The sequence below is a fragment of the Zootoca vivipara genome, chromosome 9, assembly GCF_963506605.1.
Source record: "Zootoca vivipara chromosome 9, rZooViv1.1, whole genome shotgun sequence".
Classification (NCBI taxonomy): Eukaryota; Metazoa; Chordata; class Lepidosauria; order Squamata; family Lacertidae; genus Zootoca; species Zootoca vivipara.
Genome location: NC_083284.1, coordinates 11,274,306 through 11,293,460, shown reverse-complemented (window position 1 = coordinate 11,293,460; position 19,155 = coordinate 11,274,306). Strand labels below are relative to the sequence as shown.

The window sequence follows — 19,155 nt, the reverse complement described above, 5'->3', positions numbered from 1 at the left end:
TTTTTAAAAGCCACTGTTTCCCATTACATCTGAACTCCATAAACTGCGGCTTGATACAACAGCACAGGATCAAATTGTATTCTGAGCTCAGTGCGTTCTGAAACCATAGTTTAAATAAACCACAGTTTTCAGAGTCCAGATGCAATGGAGAATGATGGTTTGTTTCAAAGTGGGAGTGAACATTTCAAATTTCATTCTCATGGCGTGTTGGGGGGAGTACGTGAGCCCAAAGCTCATTTATGATTTCCCATTATGCCTATAGAGGCCCCTGTCTTCAACTCTCTGGGAAAAAAAATTGCTTTTCTTCAGTGCTAAATTATACTGTACATCATACAATGTTAGACGTAGCGTTGAGAAGAAGGATTTGGAGTTCCTGAAACACCATCTACCTTGCCTGCCTTAGGAGACGGGCACTTTAGCAAATAATTTCACAAGCCATATTCCTCTCAGTTATCTTTTTCCCCAAAAGCACCCAACAGCTTAGCACTTTCTTTAAACAGAGAGCTTCTCCATTTTCTCTTCCTGCTCTACCCTTCACATTTGTGCTGGGAGAATGATTTTTATAAGCGTTGTTTGTGAAGCGCTTATTTGCAGTAGTAATTCAGTCCACAAAACATGAAAAGATCAGCACTCAATCACTAGACGTTCTGCGAGACAGGCTATAAAAGTACAGTATTGTTGATGTTCAGTGCCTGTCTTCCCTGTAGGTGGCACTGTGGATTTCTGAATGAGCAGGGAGGGCTTAAGGTGCTCGGAAGAATTTCGCAAATCTCCCCAGGATTACCTGATTCTTTTATTGTTGATGTCCTCCATCGTGAAATTATAGACCTCAGAAAACTCCTGAGAATCTTGTCCGGGTATTGTCCGCACCAGAGTTCCATACATGGGAAGGGAAATTAAATGAATCCTTATCCTGGAATCAGGAGAGTTATTATCCTAAGGGGAGAAGTGAGACGAAAAAGAGGAGTTAAGTCGGGCTAAAGTGAGGGGAACAAGACCAGGTGGAGAGCAGGACTCTTGTCATTTAGAGCAGGGGTCAGCAAACTTTTTCAGCAGGGGGCCAGTCCACTGTCCCTCAGACCTTGTGGGGGACCGGACTATATTTTGAAAATAAAAATAAAAATGAATGAATTCCTATGCCCCACAAATAACTCAGAGATGCATTTTAAATAAAAGGATACATTCTACTTGTGTAAAAATACGCTGATTCCCGGACCGTCCACAGGCCAGATTTAGAAGGTGATTGGGCCGGATCTGGCCCCCGGGCCTTAGTTTGCCTACCCATGATTTAGAGTATACATGATTTCTCCCCCTCCTCACAAATTTAATCCTCACAACAACCCTGTGAGGTAGGTTAGGCTGAGAGACAGTGACTGGTTCAATGTCACCCAGTGAGCTTCACAGCTGATTGGGGATTTGAACCCTGGTCTCCCAGGTCTTAGTCCAACACTCTAACCACTACACCAAACTGCCTTCAACCATTTGTGGTGTTACGCTGTGCTCATTTTGAAACTTCACTTTTGGTGCTTTGCACCAGAAGCCAGAACTAGCAGAAGCAGAAAAAATGTGCAAATGTTAAATATTACAGCTTCACTTAGGCAAAATCAGAAAAATTGTGCAATGTCCCCCTCTGATTTGCATAATTTCATGCAGAACTTAATTTATTCAAGGATTGGGCTGCCTGGGCATGAAACTGTCTCGCACAGTGTAAAAACAGTCCTGCCTGTAACTGATAGTATATCTCCCAAGTTAGAATGGACCAAAATGTGAAGTCTGAGCAGCCCTAAAATGCATTGGATTCCTGGTCTTTGATGTTTAGTTAATAAATCTGCCAAAGCTTGCGGACTCCCCTTCCTTGTGGGTTTTTAAGCAGAGGCTGGATGGCCATCTGTCATGGATGCTTTGCAGGGGGTTGGGCTAGATGACCCTCAGGATCCCCTCCCAAGTGTACAATTCTATGATTCTATAAATTGATTCAAATTAGGTTGATCACGGGGGGGGGGGGGATGCCCTTGATCAGGAAGCAGACTTTTGAAGAAGAAGAAGAGCTAATTATTTTTTATTGCAAGTACTGACAATCCCATTAGTGGCATATGGGGTGGGGCCCCCAACCCCTGTTCCAAAATGAATGAAAGAATGCTTTCCTCTTCAGAACTAATGTTCAATTCACAAGCAAAGTTATGCAGATTAGTTAATTAGTCAATTAATGATTAGAACTCACGCAATGAATCAACAAGCTGCATACCCAGCCTAACACCTTCGCAGCTCAGAATTCCTTAACACGCCCGCCATCCTCCTTTTTGGTTTTGTCATTTTTCCAAATCAAAGCTATTTTTATAAAGGATTTTGCTAGTAAACTCAACGCACCAGCTGCAGGCCCATTTTAGTTTGTCATCTAAATCCTTAAAGAACAGGATGAGGAGATATTTTAGGGGGAAACAGTATTAAAATAGGACTAGCAGCATGAATGCTATGTCCTGCATTCCGACCGTTATACATACATACATACATATTTATAAACGTTGTGTTAAGCAAAATCCTGAATACTCAAAATGCCAACAGAGTCTTCCAAGTTGGAGCGCCACATGGGACGAGCATAAAAGCATAGAACTGGAAGAGCTGTAAACCCAAGTCCCATATATGCTGTAAGCCGCCCAGTGTGGCTGGGTAGAAACAATAACATTATTATTGCTGCTATTGTTCTTATTGGAAGCTTTTCTCTCTTCAGACCTTCATGGGCTAAATCCATGAAATCCAGACACACATACATACAACTCACAGTATGTATCCAAAGACCTCACTTTCTGAAAGAGGAGTGGGACAGTTGGCATTCCCCACCCCCACCCCAGATTTTGGTAATGGAGAAATGTAAAAGTCGGCAGAGCATGAGACTCTTAACCCAGTGGTGTAGCATTGGTTGCCAGTGCCCAGGGCCACATGGAGTGGGCAGGTGGGAGGGAGAGAAACGGATGGAGTACACATGTGCATTCAATTCCCTAATGACATCCCACCCAGGAGATTGGAGCTGCAGTGATAAGAAAAGAAGAGTTGTTCTGTTTTCTGGAGTGGCCACTTCCTGGTTCACATCGAGAAGCCATTTTCAACGAGCCCAGTGACGAAAGGGAACAGCTGTATTGAGGCACCACCAAGTGTTGAAATTCTGCGCCCAACAATTTCGCACACAGGGCAACCACAGCTGTGCCCCGCATGCTACGCCACTGTCATAACCTCAAGGTTGTGGGTTTGAGGTCCACCTTGAGCAAAAAGATTCCTGCCTTGCAGGGGGTTGGACGAGATGACCCCCCCATGACCCCTTCCAACCCTGCAATTCTATGATTTGGAGGAGGATGCCATGCCACCCTGATTCAGCCTTGGGTATTGGGGTGGCGAGAGCTCTGCGGTAGAGCTCATGCACCACACATGGAAGCTCATGGAGATGCAAGCCACAACCTGTGGTGTCTCCAGTCGAAACCGTCAAGTTACAGGTGACAAGATGGAAGACCTTTCTCCACCTGAGTCCCTGGAGAAAAACTGCCAGACGCAGCAGACAATACTGGGAGAGATGGACAAAGGATCTGACCCGATGTCAGGCACCTTCCTGTGAGCTTATGTGTTCCTTCCCAGGTGAGCTTACCTTTTGCTCAACATTTCAGCACAAGAGGAACCCTGGTGAAGTGGCAGTTCCCTTGTCCAGGTATGAAAGAACAGGTATGTCAGGTCCCTACCCCAAGGAGCTCATACACAGGAGAACTGGGGAAACGGGAGGTGAGAGCAGAACAGGTGATTTTTCATTGACACATACTGTATTTTTCCGTGTATAACACGCCCCCGTGTATAAGGCGACCCCTATTTTCTGGGACTCCAGAATTAATTAAGAAAATGGGGGGGGGGAGATTGCCCAAAGTTGTTAAGCTTTTTGGGGGGAGTTGCTTAGAGCTGCCAACAATCGCTCACCTGCCTGGCCTCGCCAACGCTGCCAATTGGCAGTAGCCAATCGACAGCAGGCTTGCTGCAGCCATCAATCACCCACCGATTTGCCGCTGACAATCTCCTGCTCACAGCTGCCACCAATCACCCGTCCCACCTCTGCACCATCCTTGTATAAGACAACCCCAAATTTTTAACATTTTTAAATAATAAAACAACCCATTGTCTTATACACAGGAAAAAAGCTGTTTTGGCTTAGGTCCCATCTGTGCTATACATTTAAAGCAGGATCATGCTACTTTAAGTAGTCATGGCTTTCCCCAAAGAGCAACTTGTTAAGGATGGTGAGGGTTGTTAGAAGAGATCCTATTCCCCCTCACAGAACTACGATTCCCAGAGTTCCTGTGAAAACTGTGCCAGATTAAATCCTGTGGAGGCCCCTAGGCAGTTGAAATTTCGGGGGGGGGGGAGGCCCTCATGCATGTGCTTTGGTGTTATAACATTGAACTAAGAAAACTTGAATGTAATTTTGCTCCAAGATCAAATCAATATTATTTTGATCTGCTGTCGCAGGGCCTGCGCCTCCTCTGCCTATTTGGTAAACCGGCGCTGCGTGAAAGTGGGGTTGAATATTAAACCACTCTGGGAATTAGTTGGGGCTGATGGGTTCTGAAAGGGAACCAGAGTTAAATCTGTGCCCGTTTAGGTCTGCAACCAAGAGCAAACTGCTCCACACCTGGCTAGGCATGCTTTCTACCTCCATGGTGGGCCCGCAAGCGAAAGAGGCTTAATGGCACCTGACTCTGGGATTAGCTTAATTTTCGTTTTACCTTTGCACTCCACCTCTACCTTCATGTAACAGGCACGGTCCAAAACACCTGCTTAGAAATAAAGAACTCATTCTCCCCCCCCCCCACTCGTACGCTTTTTTGGCAGCCGCAAGCAGGACACGGCAGAAAAGGTTGAAACTTCTGCCAAGCGAGAACATTGAGAGGGATGTTGGCGGTTTATGTTACAGCAGTCTCCCTCACACTTTTACGGCTTTGGAATGCAGCCGCTGGCTCCGGGTCAGCTTTTGTCTCCAAATAATAAAACGCGGAGAGAGGCCAGGCTACGTGCCAGGGCTGCGTTAGAAGCTCCTTGAAACGCCGGGGAGAGCGGGCCAAGAGTCATATTTCTCAAGAAACCGCCCTTCACACCTGAACACAATCGTAGGAAGTGTTTCCTCTACAAGTACACGCGGGCCCAGGGAGTGTCAAGGAGGCTCAAACTAATGGCAGGCCCTGAGCCTGGGAAGACACCAAGGAGCCTGGACATCTTCACTGAGGCGTTGCTAAAGGAAGGGAACTGCAAGACGAATTTGCCAAATGTGCAGAAGACGGTCAAATATCCAAACTGGTCAGGTGCAAATCCTGCCCTGCACAAGAACTTCTGGGTCAAGCCTGGTTCTTTAAGGCATTCAAGTTTGCCGCATACCTTCCAACATTTCTCCAATGAAAATAGGGATGTCCCATTCTATAATAATAATAATTATTTATTATTTATACCCCGCCCATCTGGCTGGGTTTCCCCAGCCACTCTGGGTGGCTTCCAACAGAAAAATAAAACACAGTAATCTATTAAACATTAAAAGCCTCCCTGAACAGGGCTGCCTTCAGATGTCTTCTAAAAGTCTGGTAGTTGTTTTCCTCTTTGACATCTGTTGGGAGGGCGTTCCACAGGGCAGGCGCCACCACCGAGAAGGCCCTCTGCCTAGTTCCCTGCAACTTGGCTTCTCGCAACGAGGGAACCGCCAGAAGGCCCTCGGTGCTGGACCTCAGTGTCCGGGCAGAATGATGGAGGTGGAGACGCTCCTTCAGGTATACTGGACCGAGGCCGTTTAGGGCTTTAAAGGTCAGCACCAACACTTTGAATTGTGCTCGGAAACGTACTGGGAGCCAATGTAGATCTTTCAAGATCGGTGTTATGTGGTCTCGGCGGCTGCTCCCAGTCACCAGTCTAGCTGCCGCATTCTGGATTAGTTGTAGTTTCCGAGTCACCTTCAAAGGTAGCCCCACATAGAGTGCATTGCAGTAGTCCAAGCGGGAGATAACTAGAGCATATTATTATTATTTCACTATTTATGCCCCACCCATCAGACTGGGTTGCCCCAGCCACTCGCAGCTTCCAACATACATTAAAAACATAATAAAACATTAAACATTAAAAAAGCCTTCCCTATACAGGATTGACTTCACATGGCTTTGGAGTTGGATAACTCCATACTCTCCATCATTTCTCGACTGAAAACAGAAAAGCGGGACATTCCGAGATCAAATCACAAGCCAGGATGGCTTCTGTAAAGCTGGGACTGTCCCTGGAAAATAGGAACATTTGGAGGGTCCGTTGCCACTGTTTCTTTATGTTTCTTTACATATCCTTAGACTGTTTTGGCTCCCCAACAGCAAGTGTTCAAACAAGGACTGTGGAGGTCGTGGTTTAAATCACTGCTCAGTCATGAAACTCACTTGAGTGATTTGGGCTTTTCACTCTCCTTTATTTATTGCAACCCAGACCTGGGATAGCTCAGCCGGTAGAGCATGAGACTCTGAATCTCAGGGTTGTGGGTTCGAGTCCCACATTGGGCAAATAGATGCCTGCATTGCAGGGGCTTAGACTCGATTATCTTTGTAGTCCCTTCCAGCTCTACAATTCTGTGATGCAAGGGATTGTGCTGTGATATTCCACCTTTCCTCCAAGGAGATCAAGGAAATCCTTGCCCTCTCCCCCATTTTTCTTCACAACAACCCTGTGGGTTAGGCTGAGGGTTTGTGACTGGCCCAAGGTCACTCTTTGAGCTTCACAGGGGAGATTGGAACTGAACCCCGAACTCCCAGGCCCTAGTCCAACACTCAAACTGCTAAACCACGCTGACTTTCTGGGCCTTATCTGCCTCACAAGGTCGACGTAAAGATAAAAGAAAGAAACAAAAAGTGAAGAGTCCTTTGAACCTTGTGAAAGTCATTTCATGTACAGTGGTACCTCAGTTTACAAACACAATTGGTCCCGGAAGTCTGTACTTAACCTGAAGCGTACTTAACCTGAAGCGAACTTTCCCATTGAAAGTAATTGAAAGTGGATTAATCTGTCCCAGACGGGTCCGCGGAGTACTTAACCTGAAGCGTACTTAATCCGAGGTATGAGTGTAATTGGTTCTGGAAGTCCGTACTTAACCTGAAGCATACTTAACCTGAAGGGAACTTTCCCATTGAAAGTAATTGAAAGTGGATTAATCCGTTCCAGACGGGTCCGCGGAGTACTTGAACTGAAAATACTCAAACCGAGGTGTACTTAAACCGAGGTATGACTGTATTACAACCGGGCACCAATGGAAATTCTCCCCCTTCTAACGTTTTTTAAAACAAACATATGGAAATGGACAGAAACCATCTAAAACCAACTATAAGTACTCCACAAATGAAAGAACTTTGGAACTCCCTGCCTATTGAGATCATACAGGCTCCTTCACTGCACTCCTTTTGGCACCTGCTAAAAACGTTGCTGCTTAGACAAGCCTACGCAGATGCTTTGGAAGTTGAGGCAATTTTAATCTTTTTTAGCATCTTAACTTTTGTTATGTTTTAAAGTATGGCTCTAAATGTTCTCGATTTTTTCCCCTCCTCGTCCGAGCAAGCCAATGGAGCCTGTCTTTGCATGCAGTGGAAGTCCCTAACTCACCGAGGGTTTCAGACCCTCACCTGGTTTGCCTGGCCAATCAAAGCTGTTCCCCGGTTGTGGATGCTGTCAAATGTGGACAGATTCTAGGTGCCAGAGGTGAGAGCGGAGTGCAGGATGAGGACAAACTACCCCACCAGAGGTACTACCCCCCCCAGCACCCCAACAGGCTGATAGACTGGTACATTATCAAGGCTAAGAGGCTGGAAACAAAGATTACAATATAGGCACTTACAATATAGGCAAAGTGGGATCGGGTGATGATCACAGAGCTTTTAGCAGCCACCGTGATGGCGAGTGAGCAGCCGGGATCCAGCCTGGGGCCTTCACTGTCAATCAGGGCTACTTTGACTTTCAGTACAGCTGTAGCTGTGGTGATGCCATCCGTCACTGAAATCTCCATAGTGTCTTCCACTGAGGACGAACCATCATGGATGTAGTGCAGAGCATTCCTGGCGACCTCCTCATACGTGAAGGTATCTCCTTCTCAGAAAGAAAGGTTGAAATCAGGAGTTTCCCGTGTACAACATGGTGAGAACTGTGATACGAGGGTTTGTTTTGTCACAAATACACAGGCACCAAAAAGAGAGACCTTCCAAGAAATGTGGACCCCTTTCTTTAACAATGTTCATGACCCAAATCAAGACCTTGTTATGCCAACCACTCAATCTTCTCAGTGGAGAGGTTATGTTAAGTACAGTCGTACCTCGGAAGTCGAATGTAATCTGTTCTGAAGTTCGTTCGACTTCCAAAACGTTCGGAAACAAGACCCGGCTTCCAATTGGCTGCAGGAAGCTCCTGCAGCCAATCGGAAGCTGTGGAAGCCACGTTGGACGTTCGGGTTCCAAAGAACGTTCAGAAACCAGAACACTCATTTCTGGGTTTGCGGTGTTCGGGAGCCAAAACGTTCGAGTCGCAAGGTGTTCATCAACCAAGGTACAACTGCAATAGGTTTGAATATTGACCATTCATTGGATAGAACGAACACCATTAGATGTACTGCCGGATAAGTGTTTAATGGTTCTTGTACTTGTTTTATTTTAAAAAGCAATAAAATTTGTTTTAAAAAACACATGAGCCAGGCCACTGTGACACACAGGGGATGTCTACATTCCAAGAAAAATAAGCGCACAAAGTTTGCCATACATGACAGACATTTTTCCTTACAGAGAGATGTGTCTTAGTCTACAAAAAAATCACACATGCCTACCTGCACTCAGGCGGTTTGGGAATGTGGAGCTGAGCTTGAATAGTTCTCCATGATGAGGAGGATCCACCACCTCAAAGAAAAGGTCTTCAGGAGTTCTGTCCACATCACTCACTGTCAGCTGTATCCCTGAGGCATCCAGGTAGGGAAAGCAGAATGCATTTATTTGGGTTTTTATCCTCTCAGAAAAACTGGAGTATGTGTTTAGCATGAGCAGGAGAAGAGTGAAGCATATGACACAAAAGCAACACTATAAACAGAGGGGCACCCCCGACCTATGCTAAAAGCACAGAAACCAATACACTTACAGTTCCTAGCGTATTTGATCAGATTCTGAAAGATGTCAAAACAACAGATAAATGCAAATGAGAATGCATGCAAATGCATGCTATCGAAAGGTGATTTTTGCCTATTGTCCAGCTAATATTCACTGTCTCTGTGCATTACTGGAAAATGTGACTATTTCCCACATTGACCAATGAACGTGCATAGGTGAATATAACATGTTTAGGAACCAGGCAATGCAAGAAATAACTATGATAATTATCAAGAATGTTGAAGAATTCCAGCGGAAACAGAGGTGAAAAACTGTTTCCAGTGGAAGCAGAGGTGAAAAACCGCTGATACGTGCTTACTCGTCCCATGCGCAGAACGGAAATCAGTCAGCAAATACTATCTGTATTTGTTGTTGCTTCCAGGCCACAAATGATATGTAATTGCTTAAGTCCCCCAACCCCTATTTGCACTGCATTTCCTTTGCACTGAAATGAATGGGGTGGAATAACCTAAGAACGATATAGCTTCATGGTAAGTTCACCACAGTGGATAGCAAGATGAATGATGTTGCTTTTGGAGGAACTGCAGCGGAAGGGAAACAGTGCTGCATGTGGGGAATACAAGCCAAAATGGAAAACAATACCCTTCTTACATCCCTGCCATTGTGTCAGTTTGTGCACATTGCCCAGCCCAAGACATGGATCCAATGTAAGGGCTGGATTACATGTTGTGTTTGCAGGTCTGGTCATAAAAGCGAACACCAAAAAAATGTGTGCCTGAGATAAATTCATGGTTGGAAACACAGGTCTCTCATACAGGTTGGGTACCAGGGGAGGAATGAGATGTATGTCAACAGAGCTGTGTCTGCTGATTTGGGTCTCCACTGAACATCTGAATAGAATGGGAGGTAGGGCACGATTGCAGTGGGGAAGCAGGAAATGGAGGACTGCTAGGGCTGAAGGAAACTTCTAGCCCAGTATACCTGAAGGAGTGTCTCCACCCCCATCGTTCAGCCTGGACACTGAGGTCCAGTGCCAAGGGCCTTCTGGCGGTTCCCTCCCTGTGAGAAGTGAGGTTACAGGGAACCAGGCAGAGGGCCTTCTCAGTGGTGGTGCCCACCCTGTGGAACGCCCTCCCATCAGATGTCAAGGAAACAAACAACTATCGGACTTTTAGAAGACATTTTAGAAGACATCTGAAGGCAACCTTGTTTAGGGAAGTTTTTAATGTTTGATGTTTTATCGTGTTTTTAATATTCTGTTGGGAGCCGCCCAGAGAGGCTGGGGAAACCCAGCCAGATGGGTGGGGTATAAATAATAAAATTATTATTATTATTATTATTATTATAGCCGAAACCCGGGCAGTCACTGTAGAACAGGCATCCCCAAACTTCGGCCCTCCAGATGTTTTGGACTGCAATTCCCATCTTCCCCGACCACTGGTCTTGTTAGCTAGGGATCATGGGAGTTGTAGGCCAAAACATCTGGAGGGCCGCAGTTTGGGGATGCCTGCTGTAGACAAACTAAGCTAAATGGACACATGTTTTGGCTCAGCATGAGCGAGATTCCAACGATCCCTGCTTTTCCCAACTAGGATTACACACATGTATTTCTTTTCCCCACAACTAGGAGGAAAGCAGCTGGAAGAGGGGAGTACAAGGTGGAGTGGCAGGTAATGAAATGTTTTCCGGGTGACTTCCTGAAAAACTGTGTCCTTCTTCTTTGGTGTCAGCAGCAGATCAAGCTTCCTGACCCACACCTCCTCTACCAAGCACCCAGTTCCTCCAGTTGCCACCAGCTAATTTATGGAAAGATCCTAAGTGGACTGCAATGTGTGTGAATTGCAAGTGGGCTGTGGGCTGCAGCTTGAGCCTACTGGATTTCTTCCTCCTTCTTCTTACCGATGGTGGCTCTGCCTCCTTGGCTGACCTCAAGGACTGGAGAAGTGATCTGGAATAACGGTGATCCATCATCAGTGAGGAGCAAGTGGATAGTAAATGTCATCTCAGGGCTTGTATGTTCTCCGTCTGAGACTGAAGGGGAAACCATTTAAATGATTTTGCCTTATACAGTATATAAGAACCAGCCCTAAAAGCAAACAAACCAACAATTCTACCTACTTGCAAGTGAAGTAAATGACTCGCTGCAATTCAAAGTGCCAGTTTTGACCTATAATGCTACAAATGGCCTAGGATTCGGGTATTTGAAATATGGCACCTTATATGAATCTACGTACCTATATGTACCCTCAAAGATCAGGTGGGTGGCTACTAGGAACGGTCTTTTCTGTAGTGGTGCCCTTGCTGTGGAACATCCTCTCCAAACACATTTGCTACTTCACTGTCCTTCAAGCACCAGGTTTACAATACAGTTGTACCTTGGATCCCGAATGCCCCGGAATGTGGACGTTTTGGCTCCTGAACGCCGCAAACCCAGAAGTGAGTGTTCCGGTTTGTGACCGTTCTTTGGAACCTGAACTTCTGACGCGTGTTCCACGGGTTCTGATTGGCTGCAGGAGCTTCCTACAGCCAATCAGAAGCTGTGCCTTGGTTTCTGAACGTTTTGGAAGTCGAACGGACTTCCGGAACAGATTCCGGTTGACTTCCAAGGCACGACTGTAGTTCCATTCACCAAACCCCTCCGGTGGGTTTTAATTGCCATTGGGTTTGGCTGGATATGCTGTACTGCTCCTTTTGGCACTGCATATTTGTTGATATGTGGTTTTCTTTTACTTTGTTTCCCACCCCCTTTCGATATTGCTAAGTAAACCGCCTTGGACATTAACATAACGTTAAGGCAGGATATTGTTAAAATCATCATCATCATCATCATCATCATCCAGGATATGTGCCTCTAAAAATCTACCCTCTACCCCTTTCTCCTTCATAATAAGCATTTAGCTAGTCTGTGATTTACTTTTATGTAACGTGTAATCTTTCTTTTTTTAAGTAAAGGGTTATAATAACTTCAGTAACATTTATCCTTGGCCCCCTATCTAGGATTTGTCCCCCCACCCCCCAAAAAACCAAAACTGTCTTCATCATCTGCAGAAAATTAACTAATTCACAAATTTTATAGAAAATGCAATCCTCTTTTTAAAAAAGAAAAGAAGCTATAATAGCTTCAGTAACTGTTCCGCCCCCTAAAAATAACTGTCTTCCATTATCTGCAGGAAAGTTGCTTCTACGTATTAGGTCAAAGCCTTACTTTCTTATTGTGGAAATCCATTATTTCCTGGCAGAACCCAGCTGTGGAATCCTGAGGCCCACTGAACAGCTGCAAAGCACTGCGATAGAATGAGGACATTCTGCAGCAGAAAGGTAGCTGAGAAGGGTGTGCTTAAGAGCTTTCTCCTGCTGACTGCATGTCCCTGCATCTTGCTCTCCCTGGTTGGAGGTGTGTGGAGAAAAGCAGTTGGGGGGGAAACAACAGGAGGAGGAAGGGTTAAGCACCCCCTCACACCATCACTTCTCCCTGCTAATTTCCTTTCACGTCCCTTGATACTTTTCTTTCCTTGCTAAGATTGATAATCATGCTGTTTTCACCTTCATGGCAAGCTAGGATTTAATCACTGTTATTTTTAAACTAGCAGGTAATAGCAACATACTAAACAAGCTCGAAACACATTGGAAAACGAACTGCAGGGCAATGTGTACCTGTAAAATGAAAGCTGACGGATTCCGGAAGGCCTAGAGGAAATTAAACACAAAAAGAGAACGTAATTGTTTTCAGCGTGTGGCAAAATACAATGTCGCCTTACCTGACCCACAAAACCACTCCAGCTAGTAACATACCTGCCAAGTTGCTGTCAGAGAAATAAGGGACCGGGCCGAAAATAGCAGACCGGAAGTAGCACTGCCGCCATTTTGGAACTGGGCGGAGCATGCTCAGAAGTGACTTGATGCTGCTTTGCTCAGTTCCAAAATGGCTGCCGCGCCAGAAGTTGCACTGCAGCCATTTTGGAACTGGGCAGAGCAGCATCAAAAGTCACTTCTGAGCATGCTCCGCCCAGTTCCAAAATGGCTGCCGCGACAGAATAAACCAGGAAAAATAAAAAAAATCCATTTTTTCAGCTAGGAACAGCTGGAAAAACGGGGGTTTCCCGGGGAAAACGGGAGACTTGGCAGCTATGGCTAGTAAAGCCACTGAGATTGGGGGCGTGGGGGGGGGTGTTCCAGAAACAAACTCCCTCCATTTTGAAATAATGAGCATATTAAGAATTTGAGCCAATAGCCCCCTTGGATTTCGGCTCATCTTGTAAACAAACAGCTCACTCCAAGTTGTCCTGCCTCCTTCCAGCAGCACTGAACATGTGAGGTCAGTGGGAGTAGGGCTCAACAGTCCTTCATTAGGTGCTAAAACTCCAGTAATCAGCAGAAAAAAATTGTGGGAACTCTTATCACCTGCAGCTTTTGAGCCTAAGCCTTAAATATGTCTGTAAAGCACACATGCACCTCTCAAAGAACGGTAGTTTACCCCTCACAAAGTACATTTCCAAGCATTCTTAGGAAACAACTGTGCCCAGAATTCTTTGAAGAGAAAATGTGCTTAAAATGCATGGTGTGTTCGCCTTTCTTAGTTCTAGCTGAAGGATAGCTGACCCGTGGCCCTCCATTTGTTGCTGGATTACAACTCTCATCAGCCTTGACGATCAGCCAAGCGGGGTGGGTCTGATGGGAGTTGGAGTCCAATATCTGAAGGTCCACAGGCTAGCAACTTTTGAGCTAGCTCCGTGTCCTTCAACCTTAGGTTGAAGGTTAAGCTGGCTGGGGAGGTTGGGAGCTGTAGCTCGACAACATCCGGGGACCCCAGGTCAAAGAACATTGATGCGGTGGAAATATTTTAAAGCATTTCATCTGAAGGCAAGCCCAAGAGTGCCTTCGTTAATAGTGTCTTTTTAGCGGGGGTGACCTATTCAAGGTCCTACATCTAGAAACAGTCAAGCGGTTTGTGTCCCTTAAACTGCCACATGGGCAAAGTATAGCCTCTGTAGCTTCAGTCTCAGGCATTTGCAGACAGAGAAGCAATAGCTGGACAAAAGAAATGGCTTCTAGACCTGCTTATGGTGCTGCACTAGACAATTTATCTGCCTGTTGGTAACATGTTTCTAAAAAATGGGATCCAAACATTGCTGCTTTCTCCCAGAAAGTTCAGTACTAGCTGGATGACTAAGGTTACTTCCAGATAACCTGTTTACTGAACATTTCGTCCAATTTGTTACATGGAGCTTAGAGGATGTTGCAGTGAGTGTAATCCCATACTTAATCGTGAATTTCCCCTTCACTTTCCTTATTGCAAAAAGCGGTGGTGAGAAGGGACTGTTGCACAAGAGCAATTGACTGTGCCAGTATCACACCTGAATCTCATCTGTAAATAGCAATAGTCCAGAACATAGCTGTCAAGTTCTCCCCTTTTTAAAGGAAATTCCCTGATGCTGAGTAGGCTTCCTCGTGAGAAAAGGGAAAACTTGACAGCTATGGTCCAGAAGCACCCTAAGGGTGCAATTCTATTCTCGGAGGAGCCATGGAGTGGAATTTGGATATAATTTATGACTTAATCGGTATTAGGGGCCAAAGATTGGAGGGAGTTTGTAGACAAAGTCCACACAGAGACAGAAAGTATTTGGAAACATCCGGCTGGCAATGCAAACTCGGAGGCCAAGGAAGGACAGTAATGGACTTGGAAAATATGTGACATTTATATCAGAGGCTGTTAAATAAGGGATAAATTAAAAAGAAATCAATGGGTATTGTTGATTAGCAGGGAGCTCTGGGTATCTGAGGCATGGGAGTCCGATAAAATTAAGTATAATTGGCTATAATTGGAATGTTTTCTTTAATTGGAATTGTATGATTAATTTGGATTTGTAATAATGTAATTGGGAAAAATTTCAATGTGATTTGATGTGTTCTAATTGGAAAATTTAATTAAAAGTATTTTTTTAAAAAAGGCTGCAATTCTACCTACCCCAATTTCCCTATATACAATTAGGACTGCCGACTTGTTCAATCAAGGCTGCAATATCTATATTGAAAATAAGTCTAGATATAGATGCTATGGATATAACTTCAAGCCATTTTCCCTCCTCTTCCTACCAGTTCTTGCAGATTGAAAGCTTCCTTGTGATTTTGTAACATTCTGGTAAGTCCTAAAAGGCATTGCTGCAGATTTACAAGGCAAAAATCTCTCTTTCTTTCGTTGTACTGTATGTACTATCAGGGTTCCCACAAGGGACCTCTTCGAAACTGAAACATTTTTGGCCATGGATTGCAAAGCTCCGAAACCATTCTGGAATTGGAATAGGCCTTCTAAATGAACATTCATTTATACTTGTCATTTGCCTCTTCCATGGGACCAGTAAGAACAATTTAAAAGCACATTTTAAAGAAACGAGATATTTAAAAAACGGTAACAACATAATAAATCCACTCATGGCCAGCTTAAGTATGGGAACCAAATCCCAAAGTAGAAAAATGCTGAAACAAATGCTATTGTACAGTTTCAATTCTAGATGTGTGCTGTTGAACAGCTTCCATTTGTTGTCACTGGAGCTTGAGCAGAAGAACTTGCTAGTGAATGGTACCTAACATAGAATTGTGGAATCACAGAATTGTAGAGTTGGAAGGGACCCCCAGGGTCATCTAGTCCAACCCTCTGCAATGCAGGAATCTTTTTGCCCAATGTGGGGCTTGAACCCACCACCATGAGACTACGAGTCTCATGCTCTACCGATTGACCAGTCATCTGATCACAGCTTAGCTGCCAAGTACCCCGTTTCCCCCGGGAAACCCCCGTTTTTACTTACCTTTTCCCGGTGGTCCCCCGTATCACTTTGTCTCCCGTTTTTCTCCGTTATTTTCTCCTGCCGACGGCCATTTTTTTCCCTTTCTGATTTGCCCTTCTATGGGCACAAAAAATGGCCGCCGCCGGCTTCAAAAGTCGCATCTACGCATAACCGGAAGTGCGTAGATGTGACTTCCGGTGTCAGCGGCGGCCATTTTTGGTGCCCATAGATGGGTGGGGCGACACTGGAAGTTGCGTTGACGCACTTCTGGTCATGCGGAGAAGCTACTTTTGAAGCCGGCGGCAGCCATTTTTTGTGCCCATAGAAGGGCAAAGAGACACTGGAAGTTACGTCGACGCAACTTCCGGTGTCACACGGCTGCCGGTCCCGGATTCTGCAGTCCGGGACTTGGAAGGTAAGGATCACAGCCTTCCCCACTATGGTGAGATGTCTTGTATTCCCATTTGAAATATAGTGGCTACTTCTAAATTTGCATGTATATGCAAATTTTATGCAGATCCGTGCTTTCTCTTTTGACCACACCAATCCTCAGTTTTTCCTATCAGTAAACGGGCATTTTCTCATTTCAGGCCCATTGGGAGAATTGGGTTATTTGTTTGCTTTGTACTTTCAAAAATGGCAGCTGTTTGCCTTGTAATATACCCCAGAGATCTATGTCTCGATGTCCTGTGCTACAAATTATTTGACAGTGTGCCAGGGAGTTTCATGAACTGATAATTTTATGCCCTGGTAAAATCGAATGATTTAGTAATATAATTGCTTTTAGATTTCATTGCCTTGCAACACGCAGTCCAACAAATGAGAGACTGTATATATCATCAGAACTGCCACATATCATTTGGAAAGGCATTATAACGAGCTGATCGCATTGCGGATGGGAAGGATGCTGTTCTAACAAAATGGAATGAACGATCGGGACAGGAAGGTGCCCATGGTTAATACAATTCCCTTTGGAAATGGAAGTTCTCATACAGAGAACATCAGCACAATCTCCACCACCAGTGTGGAACCAACCTAGGACCCACTTCATGCCTTGTCCAAGCATCATAGAATAATTGACCCAGGTGACTTCCAATCCTTATCACAAAGGAAAATTCACAACATGTACAGTACAGTGGTGCCTCGCTTAACAAATGCCCTGCTTAACGAAATTTCCACTTAACGAAATGATTTTTCGAGTGGAGCTTGCCTCGCTAGACGAATCCGTTTTACGAAAAATTCGTCTAGCGAATCGCGGTTTCCCATAGGAATGCATTGAAATTCAATTAATGCGTTCCTATGGGCAAAAAAAAAAGTCGGAAAAAATTCAGTGCATTCCTATGGGATTCGCTAGACGAATTTTTCGCTATAAGAAAAGACCCGTGGAACGAATTAATTTCGTCTAGCGAGGCACCACTGTATCTACATATTCTTCCTAATCAGAATTCTGTGAAAGGAGCAGCTATGGAAAGAGAGATTTGTGCAAGATTTTGCGTAAGAGACTTTGATGTCAAGCAGGTCTTTGAACCCGCATAAACCCCATATTCAACCCATATTCTGGTTCTCTTAGGGAAGCCATCCCAAATCTGGTGCCTCCAAGATACTTTGGATTACAATTCCCATCAGCTCCAGACAGCATGGCCAAGTGATGGGAGTTGTAGTCCAAAAGACCTTAAGGGCACCAGTTTAGAAACGACCACCTTGGGGCCTAACTGAATGTTACATGGGGAAAAAATGGAATTACCATAATCCAAATAAAAGCTGCTTCAGGAGAGTACGGTTTGGAAGGAGGTAGTCACAGTTTGTCCCTTTTCCTGCTCCAAATCACTCATCCCTAAACTGCTTCCACCCAACCCATAGGGTGCCAAACATATCAAAGATAAACAGCCCATTAAAACTCACGGAAAGAGTGATTTTGGAGAGGTAACTGCTCCAATTTGCAATCTCAAATCTCTCAACCTCTCTCTTTTAAAACCAGCCTGGGCTTTGACATGCATCAGCTGTACAGGGAAGACTATACCACTTTAGGCTGTAAGTGTGGACTACATGCTTAAATGCGCCGCAGTGCTGTCATATGGAAAGCTAGCTTGCCAAGAACAAGGATTTCCCTTTTCTCACCTTAGCATCTATTGAAGGGGCATCTGTTGAAGCCCTGGTCTATACTGCAAGCTATGGCACTGAACGGTGACTACGGTAAGGTTAGCAGACGTCCCTGTTTTTCGGGGACAGTCCCCAGATCTACAAATCAGTCCCCTGACAAAATCCTATCATTCCTATTGAAGTTGAAAAGTGTCCCGGGATTCATTGAAAAAAAATCTGGTAACCTTACAACTACGGGAATGTGCAGCGTGGAGATCCCCCAAGCAGATACCTGCCTGTCCGTGCTACCCAATTCAACTAGCTTCTTACCAGCAAAGGAGAATTCCATCAGCTCTCTGATATGAGGGGCTGCAGTAGGTGGGCGGTACACGATTTTGCCATGGTTGATGTCAGCCTGTGTAAAGTACTTCACTGGGGACAGGGGCCTATCCCTGTGCTCCACGATGCCTGCAGAGAGAGGGAGAGTTTCATTTTCAACACACAGCATATATTACATTTCTACAAACGTACCTTGTTCCTCCAATAATGCAACGTGCAGTGGTGATGTCTTTCCTGCATCTCATCCAATGACCACCCAATTAATTGCCAGTTGATATGAGACTTGAACCAGGAACTCTCTGGTCTGCACACTGCCACCTCTAGTGATGAATAATATCAGTTCTTCTGAGTTTGTAAACATATGCCAGGAGCTTGTAATTGCAACTCAACTACAAAGGGAATAGTACGTTCCATGAGTTCTTCTCCAGCTCAGAATTTAATCTCACACGGAGAAGAACTGCACTTCCCACTCTCTCCCATCTCCCCAGCCAGTCCCTAACATCCAATATCTCTTGGGAAAACTACATTTCCCAGGTCTACTTGGGCCTGGTGTGTTTGCACAGCGGTGTGAAAACCTCCCTTTCTAATAAGACTGAAGAGAGCCTAATTGGCATCTCTGCAGTTCTTAAGAGAACAAAATATTTTCCTAACCTCAACCTTGACTTGAGAAGGGCTGACTCATCACGGGGGTCCAAGCTTTCACTACGCCCACTCTCCAGCTCAATAAATCTAGTTCCGTAAACTTCACAGGAGACAGAATTCACATTAGGCCTTTTGTCACTCCTCATAACACTTCTGCTGTTCTCTGCACACAACCCACCCCCTTTGCT

The 19,155-nt window shown here is 45.0% G+C and overlaps 1 protein-coding gene and 1 non-coding gene across 3 annotated transcripts in view; one reads left to right on the top strand and one right to left on the bottom strand.

The window, feature by feature from the left end:
- Nucleotides 1-19,155, bottom strand: part of FRAS1 (Fraser extracellular matrix complex subunit 1) — a 332,187-nt gene that overhangs the window by 59,059 nt on the left and 253,973 nt on the right. For both annotated transcript variants that reach the window (XM_060278390.1, XM_060278389.1), the window contains 6 exons: nucleotides 18,317-18,454; nucleotides 12,780-12,812; nucleotides 11,025-11,156; nucleotides 8,852-8,977; nucleotides 7,877-8,124; nucleotides 785-936 (listed from right to left, as the gene is read on the bottom strand). In XM_060278390.1, the coding sequence (XP_060134373.1) occupies nucleotides 785-936; nucleotides 7,877-8,124; nucleotides 8,852-8,977; nucleotides 11,025-11,156; nucleotides 12,780-12,812; nucleotides 18,317-18,454 (829 nt within the window). The remainder of the gene's footprint in view (nucleotides 1-784; nucleotides 937-7,876; nucleotides 8,125-8,851; nucleotides 8,978-11,024; nucleotides 11,157-12,779; nucleotides 12,813-18,316; nucleotides 18,455-19,155) is intronic.
- Nucleotides 6,481-6,554, top strand: TRNAQ-CUG (transfer RNA glutamine (anticodon CUG)). Its single transcript has one exon. It is a non-coding gene; the product is annotated as a tRNA-Gln (tRNA).